Below are 15,220 nucleotides of genomic sequence, written 5' to 3' on the forward strand. Positions count from 1 at the left end.
CATAAACTTTTATCATCTGTTTTGGCATCTGGAAACACCCATATTGAGTCAACAGTCGCTGTAACCCACAAAGCTGGAAATTGAAAACTTTCATTGAAAATGAATGACTTCCGGTCACTTGGTTGCTCCAAATGGCTGTCAGCATGAGTAGATCCAACAAAACGAAAAATGAAACTGAAATTGAACATTCATATTAGTGTCAGTCCTCAAAAAACAAATCACCATTTCTCACCATATGTAGAAAACTGTTGTCAAATGATCAATCTGTTGATGCTTTTGTTCCTAGTTAGTTGTTCAAACATTGCATTTGTTCTGGAACAAAAGACTTCCTAATTTCTTTTATAGTCAGGCATACTTTAATTACCATATCTAACGAAACAATTAAACCCCAGCAGAAGTCACAGCTTTTGATTTGTACATTTGTGTTGCCCTGGTAACTAAAAGAAAAATATTGCTAGCTGTTTTGTGCCCAAAATCACTGCTCTTATGCTGTTAACAGGTCATTGCGGGCACTTTTTAAAAAATTTTTTTTAGAAATCTGCATCTCCCAGGAAAATACTGATGGATATTGATTCATTGTCGCTACTAAAATGCAGTTGTCCTTCTTCTGTGTAACAAATGACGACCTTACCTTTTCTGCGCTAAAAACAAAGCGAGGCATTTAATCCTTTGAAAGCATGTCTCTTGAACACATTTAAAAAGGTCCTAACTGAGCAGGAAATTAAAGTGTTTGTGCTGTCCAACGTGATGGATGACAGAAAAAATGTATCGGCGCACATGCTGAAGAGAGTTTAGATTAAGATAACCCATATATGATCAACCTCCATGGAATGTTTTATTATAGACCATCGCCAAATATCGCCTGAAGTGAAGCTATGTGACTATAATGTCATAAAACGAAAATAATAATAGAAAATGAAAATGAAGATTAAAAAAATAACATGAGCACATCTTCACATCATATTCATGGTACAGTGATTAACAAACATAAAAAAAATGGCAAAATTATACATGAATGGCAAAAAGTTAAATTGGGCTTCCTGCAGTCCAGGCCACTGGCATTAAGACATTAAGGTAAGAAACACACGGCGTAAATTATCTGAGCTGCATGTCCGTATCCATATTAGTCTGTCTTTATTACATATTTCTTTGATTTGTCTATAAATAAAACAACTGGTACAATTAAGAAGTGCGTCTTGTATTTCATCGACAGCTTCAAGTAGTCAAATATCCATGCTTAGACTTAGAAACATCTGCGAGAAAGATTAGACCTCTAATCTAACAATATTCTCTGCTTGTCCTTACAAAAGACGTGTGTGTACTGTATATCTTTTTTCTTCCTTCACATGAGTCGACAGTGTCATGTGTATTTTTCTGCATGAAACACACTGAATAAATCAATCAAATGATCTCTCTGTACAATAGAATTACTAAAAAAAATACAACTTAGGTTTGTATGTACATCATCTACCTACAAAGTACAACCGCTATCATGTAATAAAATATGTAAACAAATTTCTCGTTCGACACAGTCGACTGTGACAACAGATAGGATTTTTTTTGTTCACACTTTTCACATTAGATTTATTTTCGTATAGACATCCTTTTAACAGTATCATAGCACTGCGCCAGTCTGCACCAGACAGCTGTATAAAAAAGAGACGAGAGCAAATGGACCAACATACATACGGTTGAAAAAGTTCCAATCTGCGACACGTTCCCTTGTCGAGTCGCTGTGAGGGACGAGAGGTCTATCTGATGATCGGCTCGGCCCGGTGGGCGGATGTGATCGAAGCGAAGGATGGCATGGCATGCACTACAATCAGTCGCTTTACTGAGACAAGGAAACGTCACTGTCTTTCTGGCAACTCACACATTTGCAATATTACATTTGGTTGTACAATTAAAATGATCAGTTTCGGCTGGAAATCATAACAGTGCTGTGCTGTCAGAGCCTCGGTGACCGGTCTTGGTTTTATTACATCATTGTGTTTTTCTTCTTTTTGCAAAGAGCAAAAAATGATAAGACACCACAAGTAATGTATATAAACAATACAAATTTCTCATATATAGAATTTATATATATATATATTTATATATATATTTATTTATTTATTTTGTTGGCAGGAGTCCTTTTTTTCATGTGAACAACATGTTTTGGGTCCCACTTTCGATACGGACGTCAGCACTATGCGTCTCTTACATGCTTGAAACGTTCTCCTCTTTTTTTGTAGTTTTTTTTTTACAGAGTTACAAAAGAAAAGAAAACGAGATTTACGCCAAGGTTCACATACCTCTAAAAGTCACTTAGGATTATGATGTAGCTGTGGAATATTCTACACTGATAACGTCTCCGACCAGATAGAGGAATAAGGTCACTAATGTTTGCTATTTTTACCTTCGCGGTATGCTTACGGTTGTAAGTGTGCTTTATGGTACAGTTCGCGTCAGAGTTCGCCTTCTCGGCGCGGCGCCGGGGTTCGGCTCCTGTCGCCCTCTCTCGGCGCAGCGCCCAACAGCTCAAAGTTCGGTCGAAGCGACGGGCGACGTTTGGGCGTTCTCACACGTAGTACTCCTTGTCCTTGTTTTTCTGTTTCTTGTTGCCGCTTTTCGCACTCTGTTGCTTGTCCTTCATGACTGCTCCATTGCTCTGCGCCGAGTTGGTTATGTAATTCCTGGTCTCGTCCACTTGGTAGGATCCCTCGTCCCTGTTTCTGTACTTATACATGGCGTACAGCAGAATTAGGATGCACAAAGCGGCAGCGGCAACTATCCCGACGACCATTCCGGTGGTGCTGCTAGATTCACGGACCACCTCGGAGGCCCCCGGAACCCGCCTGATGCCCGGCTCCGTGGGGATTGCTGTGGGTACATTACGGAACATGGGGGAGGTTATTAATGGGCTCTTCAGCTTTGTGTTGTCTACCTCATAGGAAGTGGGCAATGGAAGCAAGACTATGTCGGGCTGGGGCTTTAGCTCCCTGTGATTCATTTTGCCCGCGGGCAGTTTGGGTGGCGTGGACGTGGTGGTGGAGCGGCTCAGCTTGGGGGAAAAAGACGCGGTAGTAGTCCTACCGGAATCGGAGACTTTGTTAGGTCTAAAGTCCTTGGATCCCCACTTAGGCGCGTGAGCTTTGTAGCCACCTTCAAAGGTCGACGAAGACAAGGTCTTATCTGTTACCAAGGAGAAGGTGGTGTAAAAATCTTCATCATCAGTAGGGGGCAGGTTAGAGTCGTATGCTTCCCCAGAGCCATACCCAGATATCATCAAGCCATCATCATCATCATCATCACAATCATCGCTGCCTCGGTCCGACAAGCAAGGTACCCCCGCCTCAGTGGCCATGGACAGGGACTCTTTGGTGGTCTCAATAATGGTGAGGTGGGGGCGGAGGGTTGGGGGAAAGGGGATGGAGGGTGTACGACTGGCTACAGAGGGGAGCTCTAAGGGATCCTTTACAAGTACTGGGAAAACTAATTCGCCTCCTACAATTGAACACAGACACGAGGCACGTTAGTCTCGAGAACTGGTACCCAAAAAACACCACCAACGGATACAAGGCAGAACGGACACAATAAATCAATCAAACTAAAAGACAAAAGCAAAACAATAAAAACATAAACAACTATAAGTTGGCATCAAAAGGACTTGAAAGGTCTTTGTGGGTGAGCTTGTCCCTGTTGAAAAAAAAACAGTATATGCTGGTTATGGTATGCTTTGGTGCTGGGATGCTGGTTTTAGCTGGTTTATGCTGGTCCTTTGCTGGTTAATGCTGGTCCTTAGCTGGTCATGTTGCTGGTCAAGGACATACATACCAGACAGCATATACCAGCAAAGGACCAGCATAAACCAGCTAAGGACCAGCAAAAATCAGCTAAAACCACCATCTCAGCACCAAAACATACCTAACCAGCATATGCTGTTTTTTTCAACAGGCCTGAATGATCTGCTTTTTGGGTAAATAAATTTGTGCGTGAATAATGGGGTCATGAACTGAGAAACCAAAATTTGACATATTGGTGTGTGTTCACACTTGTAGTTCGGTTTGTTTGGTTTATTTGGTCCGGACCAAAAAGTAAAATGATACATTTGACATTATTGACAGTGAACCTAAAGATACAGAACCTAAAGACATAGTGATACGTTCACAACCTGATTGGTCAGATTAATTGATGTATATTTCGTGACGAAACTCACCGAACACTCCAAACAAAAGGAAAAGGTGCGTTCGAGTTAAAATGCTGCTGCGTGTGTATTACATCAAAGTACTGATTCACTCATTGGCGCTTTAAGTTGAACACACGCAATGCCGTCTGCTGAACTAAGCGTGCTCATCGTTGAATGTATATGAATTACTAATTAAGTGCTGCCTCCGCAGAAGAAAATCGACTTTGCTGCCTGTTTAACCCGTTTTGCACATAGTGTTTACCAGAGAGTCGAATTCGCAAGTTTACACAGAAACCCAATGATGAAGATGGCTCTGAAAACAACAGGATTCCCTGCAGTGCCAACTTTATTTTTAATGAAGTTCCAGACCGCGTCAGTAAGAACTCGGTCCTTCGTTTACTTCATTTTACTGCGGATTAGTTTACAGTTACCCATAGCGTCAGCGACGCAATGCGACGCTTGTTCCCTTCTCTCAGGGAACCGAGCTTACATCAGTAACCAAAGCTACAATTCAACGCAGGATTTTCAAAATGATTGAAACTAAAAGACGATGCAGTGCTGCCTATATTGGATCCGACAGTGATGTTGCAACAAAAATGTAACTGTTTTCATTACATGGTCACTATTGCTTCGTCTCTTATTATTATTTGTATTTTAAACTTAAATCAGCAGCGTCCATCTATGAGGAATGAATGTACGCTGTTAGCCAATCATAGCAGTGGGCGTTTACTTCCGAGTCTACAATCCGCCATGCCTATTCAAACAAGAGCGTTCTGATGAGGGGGGTTAAAATCAGGACAGAAAATAGTCTATTACTTTTAGATTATGATCTTTTTTATGTTAAAATCCGATATACGTTGACGTCAGAGAACAGTGCAGAATAAGAAAAAATATGAAAAAAATCAGCAGTTCATGACCCCTTTAAATCACATTTAATGCAAATTTCTACTAAAAAAAGTAACATTTAACACAAAAGTTGCATTTGTTAAGATTAGCTCATGCATTTCAACATGAACTAGTAAATTAAAAAATGTTATTTACTGAGTTCTAACCTCATAGTATTTTTGGAATAATATTTTGCATAATTAAACATGCAGGAACGAATCTACTTCCTATTGCCATGAAGTCTCAGGTTCTAAAAATAATTTTCAGAAGAAAACAGCATGCAGTACCAGGAAATCATGTATATAAGCTACGAGGTGAAGTCTCATCTGTTCTATAAGAAGTGTATATTTTTGCAGAAAAACACCTTATCTCTATATATACACACAAGTGTGTGATGAAAGATGTGGCTCCCCAGTAGACTCTTGCCTTTTGAATGGCTTCAGGAAGCCTTCCTAATGACAGTTACTATCTCCACAGTGCAATGACAGCTGAATGATCTCTGTCACCATTATCTATTGAATGTGGTTGATTTTGAAGTGTGACACTTCAATCTTTCAATAATAAGGAATACAATAAATGCTATTTTGTGTATCTTAAAATGCACAAAGATTTTCAAAGATGTTATTGTTAGCAGTAACATTTCTCAGTCAGTTCTTCACGTGTATGTTGTAAAGGACCTCTATTCGGGAAAGAACGAGTGATTCTAATATGAAAAGAATAAACTATTTCAGTGTTTCTGTCATGCAACAAAAACCTATAAGGTTTGTTTCTGCGTTCTACCGTCTAGATATTCAAACTGTCATAGCAAAAAAGACAAAACTGCCATCAGGTTTTTATAGTATATATATAAAAAAGAGACTTGCATAAAAATAAAATTTAAAATCAAAAGAACTTAAAAAGGCAGACTTTAATAACAAAAGTAAAGCCAAAAGTTCTCAATAACTAGTCATAGCACACAAAACAGTACTAACAAACAGGCAATATAACAGTATAATTTAGCAAATCGAGAACTTTTCAATCTCATTATAATAAGAATTTAAACAAGCATATACATCATATATATTATAAACATAAACATAAACACATAAGCATATTATAATTTTTTGTCAACTTACATCAACAAATTGCCCGCATGATTTTGGCATGAAGAAAAAAAAACGTACAAAAGAAAGTTGTGTAAGAATGTTCTTGGACAGGTTTTTTCTTTGTGAAAACAAAATGACTGTCATCGTGTTTCTGGTTAGATATATATTTTTGTTTCCCACATGAGAGAGTACAGGGAGGCAACAACACATACATCCACACCACATAACATGAAAAATAAACTTCACCATTATTCTCTTTTGTTGTTACTTTGATATATAATCCAGTTTTCTTACAAAAACTGTACATAGTTGAGCCTTTGATTTATATAGCATTTTTTCCCGTTAAATAAATATCTACATTCTAGTAATTAAACTTTTTGCTTAGATTGGTTTTAATCTTTAGGTTTGAGTGAATGGATGACTGTACATATTTTACCATAGCTAGAGGGGGGGAGGAAGAGGGAAGGGGGGTTGTGACAAGGGAATTGGACCTATGAACATACTACATAGGAGATGACAATGATGGGGGTGATTGTGTAAGTCAGTTGCCATGTCCATGTATAGGCAGTACGAAGCGGTCGGGCAGCATTAACGTTTTTGGCTGTAAGGAAGGGATGGGGATATACAAACAATGAGCATATACATGCCCATCTACGAAAAAGAACAAAACTCTAACACTGACAATCTGACAAACCCTAAACTGCAACTTCTTCGCCATGCAGTTTGGAAACATTCTTTAAAACGTCAATTGTTCATCAAGATCAACTCTCAAAATTTGAAAAAACAAGAAGTGTGTCAAGATCTGGAACCTCTTCATTGACCATCATGTGCCTTTTGGAACATTTACACATTTGATTTGAAATCAAATTGGGTTGTTTTTGCATTCGTGGCATTGCAAATTGCGATTCTTATGATTTCCGAGGTGATTAATCACTGTAAGCACATTGAATTGTCATTGAATTAGTTCCAAATCTAAAAAAGAAGAGCAAAAATCAAAACACGTTATCAAATGAATGATAATTGTGATTTGATATTCACATCTAGTTAAAATTTCAGCACTAATTTTGAACCCAAAAATTCAGCTAGTCAAAAAATGGTAACCAACAAAAAATGAAATTGATTTGAGGGTGTAAACTAAAAAGACAAAATTCCCAGAGACGAAAGAACAAAGCAATTCTAAATTTCACACACTACAACCAGATGCACAAACTATAAAACAGACACAATCGAGAGGGACAGTTTAACAGACAACTGTTTCCTCTGTCATGTGACCCAAAGACAAATATATCTGTCATTGTTAGTCTTAAACATGTAACAGGCGTGCAGTCTGGATGTATGTCAAAGAGAGAGGAAAATTGGCTGAAAATGGGTTAAGTTTTTTTTACTGCAAGATGTTGACGCATGCGTAAAGTAAGTTGCATTTAGGGAGAGTAGACAAACAACACAGCAAGCTGGGGGTCAAATCAGACATCAAAGGTTAAGCGAGGTCAAAGAAGCCTTTAAACCATGGCCTGTAGGTCACAGATGTTTGTCATGTTCGCTTTTGTGGCACACTGCTGGAGAATACAGAGCAGATTCCTAGTTTTTTAGACCGGTAAAGTCGTTAAATCTCATAATGAAGGATCTATAATCATGGTCGGTACCCACAGACTTTGGTTGAAAAGCAGCAGAGTATTGATTGAGGAATTCCACAAGAGGGTTCAAAATAGATGACTTCTATAGAAGGTAGAAATAAACTCTCCGAAAGCTTTGAGGCGAACAGTATTACCTTGTGAGATGTTAAATTAGTACATAATCTAATCATCTAAAATCTATAATTTCCCTTCTAATAGAAAATAACCAATAAATACTTCTCAAACATAATTAAATTGAACAAAACCACACTATGTCTAGGGGAAAGCTGTAATGAATGAACGTATGAAGATTCTTAAAATATATAATCCAATCTTATGCATACTTATGAAATACTCTACTATTTATATGATTAATAAAACTGATTAGCTGTCACTGTTTTTATTATTCATCATCTGGAAAAAAAATATTTTGAAAGTGATTCCAACAATATTGTTGCTCTGTATAGTTATGTTTATAGTTGTAGTGTGGACTCTATATTCTATTAAATATACTTTGATTTATAAATCTATATCATTATCTTAAGTATAGGCTGCAATGGTTTTAGTGCACCACCAGATTGACTTGTTTCAACCAATTACAACAGACACGTTCTATTAAAGAGATAGTTCACCCAAAAATGAAAATTCTGTCATTAATAGTAATACTACTAATCTGCAGAAGCATTTGACATTACGTGTAAAGGCGCCATGATTTCCGCACTGTTTTGTTTACTACACACATACTTAAACACGGACAATCTTTGCTGTGTTTTCAGCTTCTGCCATCTCTGTATATGACGATATGAACACACAATATCATCTCCAGCTGCTCTGAGAGTCACTTCATTGGCATCCCAGATAGCACAAGTATGTCTGCAAGATGTCTATTAAAGATCTCTTGATCTGGAAAGCATCTGCTGTGCACAAACATCTGTCAGATGTCTGTAAGATAACCTTTTTACATACATTCAAAATCATAAACATCCTAAAGACATCTAACAGACGTCTATTTGACATCTGATAGGAAACGTCCAATAGACGTATTGCAGATGAGCAAACCACGTCTTGCAGATGTAAATGCAGGTGTCAAATAGACGTCTCTGAGATGTACGTGTGCTATCAGGGATTTTACCATTTAATTTGAGAAAACTACCATCATATAGAAATATATTACTATTTAGCAGTCTTGAGACTTAATGTAACAACAATGCTACTACTACTAATACTACTACTAATACATATTAAGAAATCTTTATTTTTAAAAGAGCAATCACATTTGTTTTCTCTTTTTAATTTTTATAGTAAACCTCTCTTAATCTGGAAAGCATCTGCTGTGGACAAACATCAGGCAGACGTCTGTAAGATGTCAGTTTTACATACATTCTAAATCATAAGCATCTTAAAGACATCTAATAGACATCTATTTGAAATCTATGTAATAACAATGTTACTACTTCTACTACTACTACTAATAAATATTAATAAATCTTTTTTATTTTTACAGTAAACCTCTGTTGTGCGGCACTTTGCCGAAAATAGGGTTTAATTTTCATTTGATCAGGATAAGTAAATAAATGTTTTATGCCTTCATCTGATTACCAGAAGAATTGAGATATACATTTTATAGGGCCGGCCTTATTATTTAAAAAAAAAAAAAAAAAAAAAGCCTATACAAAAAAAAAAAAAAGAAAAAAAAAAAATAGAATAGATTTAAAATACAGTCCTGTGGCTCTTAATTTCTTTTTATTAATTCACCATTAGTAAACTGATGTTATTTTTTTTTCCGAAATATCAGTAACATTTGTATTAGAACTATATTCACGGAATGTAATAAAAAAAACGAGAACTGAATCGAATCGAGAGCTTGTGAATCAAAATCGAATTGATACCCAACTCTATTAATTTCTCACCCTCATGTTGTTCCGAAATCACAAAACCTTCGTTCATCTTCAGAACACAAATTAAGATATTTTTTGATGAAATCCGAGAGCTTTCTGACCCTGCATAGACAGCAAAGCAACCACGTTCAAGGCCCAAAAAGGAAGTAAGGACATTGTTAAAATAGTCCATGTGACATCAGTGGTTCAACCATAACACTATGAAAATACTGTTTGTGCACTAAGAAAATAATAAAAACAAAAACAATTTCTTCTCTCCCGTGTCAGTCTTTTATCAATGTCCTTACTACCTTTCTGGGCCTTGAACATGTCAGTTGCGCTGATGTCTACGTAAGGTCAGAAAGCTTTCGGATTTCATCAAAAATATCTTAATTTGTGGTCCAGAGATGAACAAAGGTCTTACAGGTTTGAAACAACATGGGAGTGACTAATTAATGACAGAGTTTTCATTATTTTGTTGAACTATCCTTTTAATAATGCTTTAATGTATTTTTTTTTTAACTGACTGACGGTACCTGACAAGAGAGTACATCTGTTCAGTAAGGCTCCCCAATTAAAATGCAAACACTGTAACGCATTGAGTATTATTTGCAAAGTGAGACTATTCAAAACTCTTCTAACACAAGAGGTGTATCTCAATGTCGGGTGTCTGGTGTGTTCTTATCTCTGGTTGCACTATGGATAGGTAATTAAACAGGAGCTCCAATGCTGAACGGCCACCTGCAGGCCTGTGATAAAAGCAACTCCCTCTCTCTTGGCACAGGATGGGGCCAAGCAATACTGGCTCTCTAATCTGGACCATTCTTCCCTTTGTTCTACCGATTTTTTATTCATTTCCTGCATTCCAAAGGCATCTAATTGCTTTTGAGTCGAAAAAGACGCTCACCTCTGTCTAATCAGCATGACAAAACAAGCTACACTTACTCTTAAAAAGTAGCTATCAGCTTGAATCAGGTGAATAACTAAAATCCAACTCATTACTTATGCATCTTTTGGGAATTTCTTAGTATTGTCTGAATCTAAAATCATGAGGGCAGCATATAATGCCATCTGGTGTTCACATAAGGAAGAGAAATGAGACCTAGTACACTAGTTTTAGTGTCAGTGCAATTCAGAGACACAGCATAACTTATATATACTGCATAGGAGCCATATTTAGTCACAATGTCTCAAAGTTTAATCTATTTTGTACAATAAAATATAGTGCACAAGTTGTATGGACCACTTTTAAAAGGATTTTTGTTTTAAACAGCATGTTAACCGAAGAATAACAAAATGTGGGTCATTCTTACTATGCAGTAAATGGATATTGTGCTTCAGTAACAGTTCTTATTATCATCAGGGTTGAAAACAATTGTGCTGCTTAATATTTTTGTGGAAACCGTGATAAATGTTCTTCTGATTGATTCTTTGATGAACAGCATTTAGAAATCTTTCATAACATTACAAACTTCTTCATATTTGTCACCATATTTGCTGATTAAAAGTATTCATTTCATATTATACAAAAACTTTTTCTAAACGGTGTTAGTCATAAATAAGGACACAGTAACTTTTTTTTTAAAAAAGGGGGCAATTTATGAAGCAATATTTTAGGTTTTTCTTAATTTTTCCACTTATAATATCCCTTAATAATAATATCCCTTATAATATTCTATACTGCTTGTGATTTTAGTCTCACTTTAAAACATAAGCTAATATCAAAATTTTAAAAGATGATTAAAAAAGTACAAAAAGTACCAAGTGCAAAGTTAAAGCCCTCAAGCTGTGAGCAGCAACTCTCAATTCCGTCTCTGAGAAATTACTTTTTATATCCGTTCTGTTAGGCATCCTGTTAATTTTCTCTAATTTGTTGAGCTCGACTATATTTTTGAAAGTGCCCTTTAGTAAAAACTCTCTTTTAACTTACAAAGTTACAGAGCTCAAAAAGGTACTGCATTACAGGACTGGCCCATCTCATTAATATCTGGTTTGTGCTAAGCTGATGTTTTAATGACAGAAAAATATCATGGGACTTTTGTTTTTAGCAGACACAAACAAATCGCTATTAGTGCAAAGCTTGGAGCTTGTTAAATCCTGATTAATTATCCGTAATTATTTCATCAAATGCCTCAATACGAGACAGCGATAAGCCTGAACAAATCACACTTCTGAAAAGATGTAGAACTTTGCCCTTTAGAGCTGATTAGTACTGCGTGCTAACAAGAATCTGTAATGCAACTTTAATGTAAATACATTGCACCGACCCCTTCCTGCATTTACAAACTGTACCATTAACTATTAGAATGAGAGATGCTTCCGTCAAACAGATAATTGAGTCTCTAGAGGCTTCTTGCCCTCAATTCCAAATTCATTTCACCTTTTGTCTTGTTCAAAAGGAAATACTATACTACCTTATCATTTAAACACTCTAAAAATGAGGCTCATTTAGCGTTTAAGAATAAACAAAATGCATGGAACTAAAAATATATCCGCAACTTTACATACCAGAAATACTTTTTTGGTTTGCATGCAAGCATGAACTTTAAAATAATGAGATCTGTGTACTAAGAAATAATTTGCAGTGGAACTGCTCTATGGAATGCGTATTATTAATCAATAGAAGCCCTCCTATGGAATTCCAGATAGGGGATAAAGGGGAAAACCCAACAATTTTTACAAACAGAGAACAGAATCACGTGACAACACGTCAAGACAGACAAGTTGATTGACAGGAACACGATTTGGTACAGGAAATGCAGCGGAAATCTTTGCAACCATAAGCTTGAGGTATGATGCTTGTTGAAACTGGCTCATACATACAGTACAGCACTCAGGTTAGTCGGATGGTGAGGATATGCATGGAGATCAAAAAATGGCGCCATGCACTGAATAATGAGAGAATAGTCTGGAAAATGACTCTGACTAGCAGCTACCATATTACATGCCACAAATGACTGCTTGAGAAAGCGTGACATTGAGAAGCGCACGGTTTGTGGCAATAAAACTCTTTCTATGCCATCTGCATTCAAAAATGAGTTCATACGCAGACCGGCTCGCAGTCAGGTGAGGAAGAAGTGAGGGGCGTTCAAGGATGTTGGTCATTCTTAAAACACAACTTTCTTTTTCAAGATTACTTCAATACTTGAGCTCAAAAAGTCTTTGGATGGCAAGAAAAGATTTTGTTGCCTGTTATTCGCTTTGTTAATCAAAATGGCAATGTTCAAGGTCAAGCCCAGATGGTACAGATGCTTGAGAAAAATGGAGGAAAAATCGATTTCAACACCAAAATATCATGCGGAACAAGATGAGGCGAGATGACAGGAATGTTGCTTTTGGAAAGCTGGGAAATAGATGAGGACTTCACCAAAAATAACATCGACCACGCACAAGCTCATGAAATTAAGAGGACAAATCAAGGGGAAAGCACCCCACGCATGCGGTACAGAATACACGCCGAATATGAGGACGCACCCCTGCAGCGGTAATGTCTCATGCAGCTTCACATCAACTGATGTAGAGGTTAGAATGGCATGAATTTCTGTGTAAACGTGACTGGATGATTGGGACCCTGCCAATAACTTTCTTTATGAGTACATAAAGATTCCAGAAAGATGGATATTGTTCTCAAACCGCTAAACTGATGAATGTCATTTGGAAGAAATTGGCATTGACATTTGAGAGAATCACAGAGGGTCAGAACAAACAAAGCAGATCACTAGCCTGTCATGTCTGCATGAAAACTTAAACGTATACATTTTCATCCAACGGAGCACAATAAAGGTGCTGCGCACTTCTGCGATAAAAGATAGTGTGCTCATCACAGGCCAATAGATAAAACTAACAGGCCATGAAATGGCTTTGGCCTCTGGAAATGATTTGATCGCACATTGTTCTTCTTGTTATGTGCTGGTGCGATTTTCTGACATGGGGAATATGTATAACTGGGTGTTTGTTCAACTAGGTTTAAGAAACACTTTTTACACATTTGCACATTACTCATTATTTTGCGCTGTTTAGAGTTTTAAATTAATATTTAATGTTTATAAGATTAACTGTCTGAGAAAAGCGGTATGGTAAAGGTATGGTAAAAACTTTCTAAGACTAATATGTTTTAATGTGACTTTCATGTCACTGAAAAAAAAAAGCTGAAATCTGTTCATTTTAATAAAAACCAACCCTTAGAATATAAAAGTGCCCAAAGTTGAAGAAACACCCAATTATTGTAAGTGGTAAGGTTTTTACTTAAATTATGCCGAGATTCATTTGACCTCTCTGACTGGAATCATGATTTGCAAGGAATGAAATTTCAATTATCTATATCTGCAATCAAAGAATTTGCATATTTCACAAAAGACATGACAGACTATTTTCTCCAAGCTACAATTATGTTAAAAAAGCCAATACCCAACTTCTCTCAAATCTTTCTCTTTCTCACTATCAATCTCTTTTTTTTTTTCTAATCACTGAATTGTATTTTTCATATTTGGGTTGGAAAATCTTAGCAGAACAACTTGTTCACACTGAGGCAAAATTATATCGTTAAAAATAAGCATAACGACACAAAACAAAAATTGGTACACAGAAATTCGATGATATCTGTTCTCTATTACAACAAGTTAACTTAAATCAAGCCTCTTGAAATGAGGAAACAGAAAGGAATTGAAAAGACTGCTTCAACAGCAATTAATCTGATAGATATCACTCTACTATAAGGCTGAAAGCAAAGTTCAAGAGAAATCTCAAAATGTATCATGTGCCAAAATGCAGTCCACTATCACATGGCAAAAAATCCTCAGTATGATACATTTTGAAGCATCAATGCAGAGAACATGTCACTTTTCTGTACTAATTTTGTACGTATGCTCTTATAATAGGCACTGGGGACAAAATTAGTAATCAGTGTGACCATGTTAACCACTTCGGAAAACCCCATGGCCAAGTGTAGCTCGTAATTAAAGTTTTGTGGGGAATGATTTGAGATTAGCTCTAATTCAAAGCTACTGAATGAACTAAGCATAGAAATCCATGCCTATTTATGCTTTGTTTACATTATTCCTACTATATCCATGTCTCTGTATTGCTGTACATAGGTTGGATTAAACAGGAAGTTACACTTTTTCTATCCATGGGGGGAGGCGATGCTTTGAGGATCTGATCCTCAGTTGCAAATGAAAGGCCACCACATAGAGGCAAGCAAAATTCAACTGACCTAGCCCACCTGCATGTCCTTCGCACTCAGCAAAGTCCTCGTCGTCACTGGAGCATTCGGCCGAAGAGACCATGTCGTCCGTGGTCTGTAATACGGTGAAACACACAAACGGGACAATAGACAAACAAAAGAGAGACTTGAATGCATTATATTGCACCACCATAATGTAAAAGAACCTTTGTTGGTTGCTACCTAATCTCATGACAAAAACGTATCTGTGGGAACTTTTTCGCAAAGATGCAAAATATGTACCAATAAGTACATATCACTGCAGTTTCCAATGGAAAAAGAAGACTAGAGGCGGTAAAACAGCGAGCACTTGTAATTGTTTTCATACACAGTTATGATTACAGCTCCAAATGTTTCACTTTCCAAATAAA

The 15,220-nt window shown here is 36.8% G+C and overlaps 1 protein-coding gene across 17 annotated transcripts in view; it reads right to left on the minus strand.

The window, feature by feature from the left end:
• Positions 1 to 1,117: 1,117 nt before the first annotated feature.
• The window catches only part of nrxn3a (neurexin 3a), a 384,050-nt gene continuing 369,947 nt past the window's right edge, over positions 1,118 to 15,220 (minus strand). For 4 of the 17 annotated variants that reach the window (XM_073826841.1, XM_073826839.1, XM_073826837.1 and 1 more), the window contains 2 exons: positions 14,850 to 14,925; positions 1,118 to 2,862 (listed from right to left, as the gene is read on the minus strand). In XM_073826841.1, the coding sequence (XP_073682942.1) occupies positions 2,561 to 2,862; positions 14,850 to 14,925 (378 nt within the window). In that variant the 3' untranslated portion in view covers positions 1,118 to 2,560. Of the gene's footprint in view, positions 3,487 to 6,168; positions 6,740 to 14,840; positions 14,926 to 15,220 lie in introns of all 17 variants that reach the window. The other 13 variants (XM_073826840.1, XM_073826838.1, XM_073826836.1 and 10 more) reach the window with 6 other exon arrangements.

The sequence above is a fragment of the Garra rufa genome, chromosome 21, assembly GCF_049309525.1.
Source record: "Garra rufa chromosome 21, GarRuf1.0, whole genome shotgun sequence".
NCBI lineage: Eukaryota > Metazoa > Chordata > Actinopteri > Cypriniformes > Cyprinidae > Garra > Garra rufa.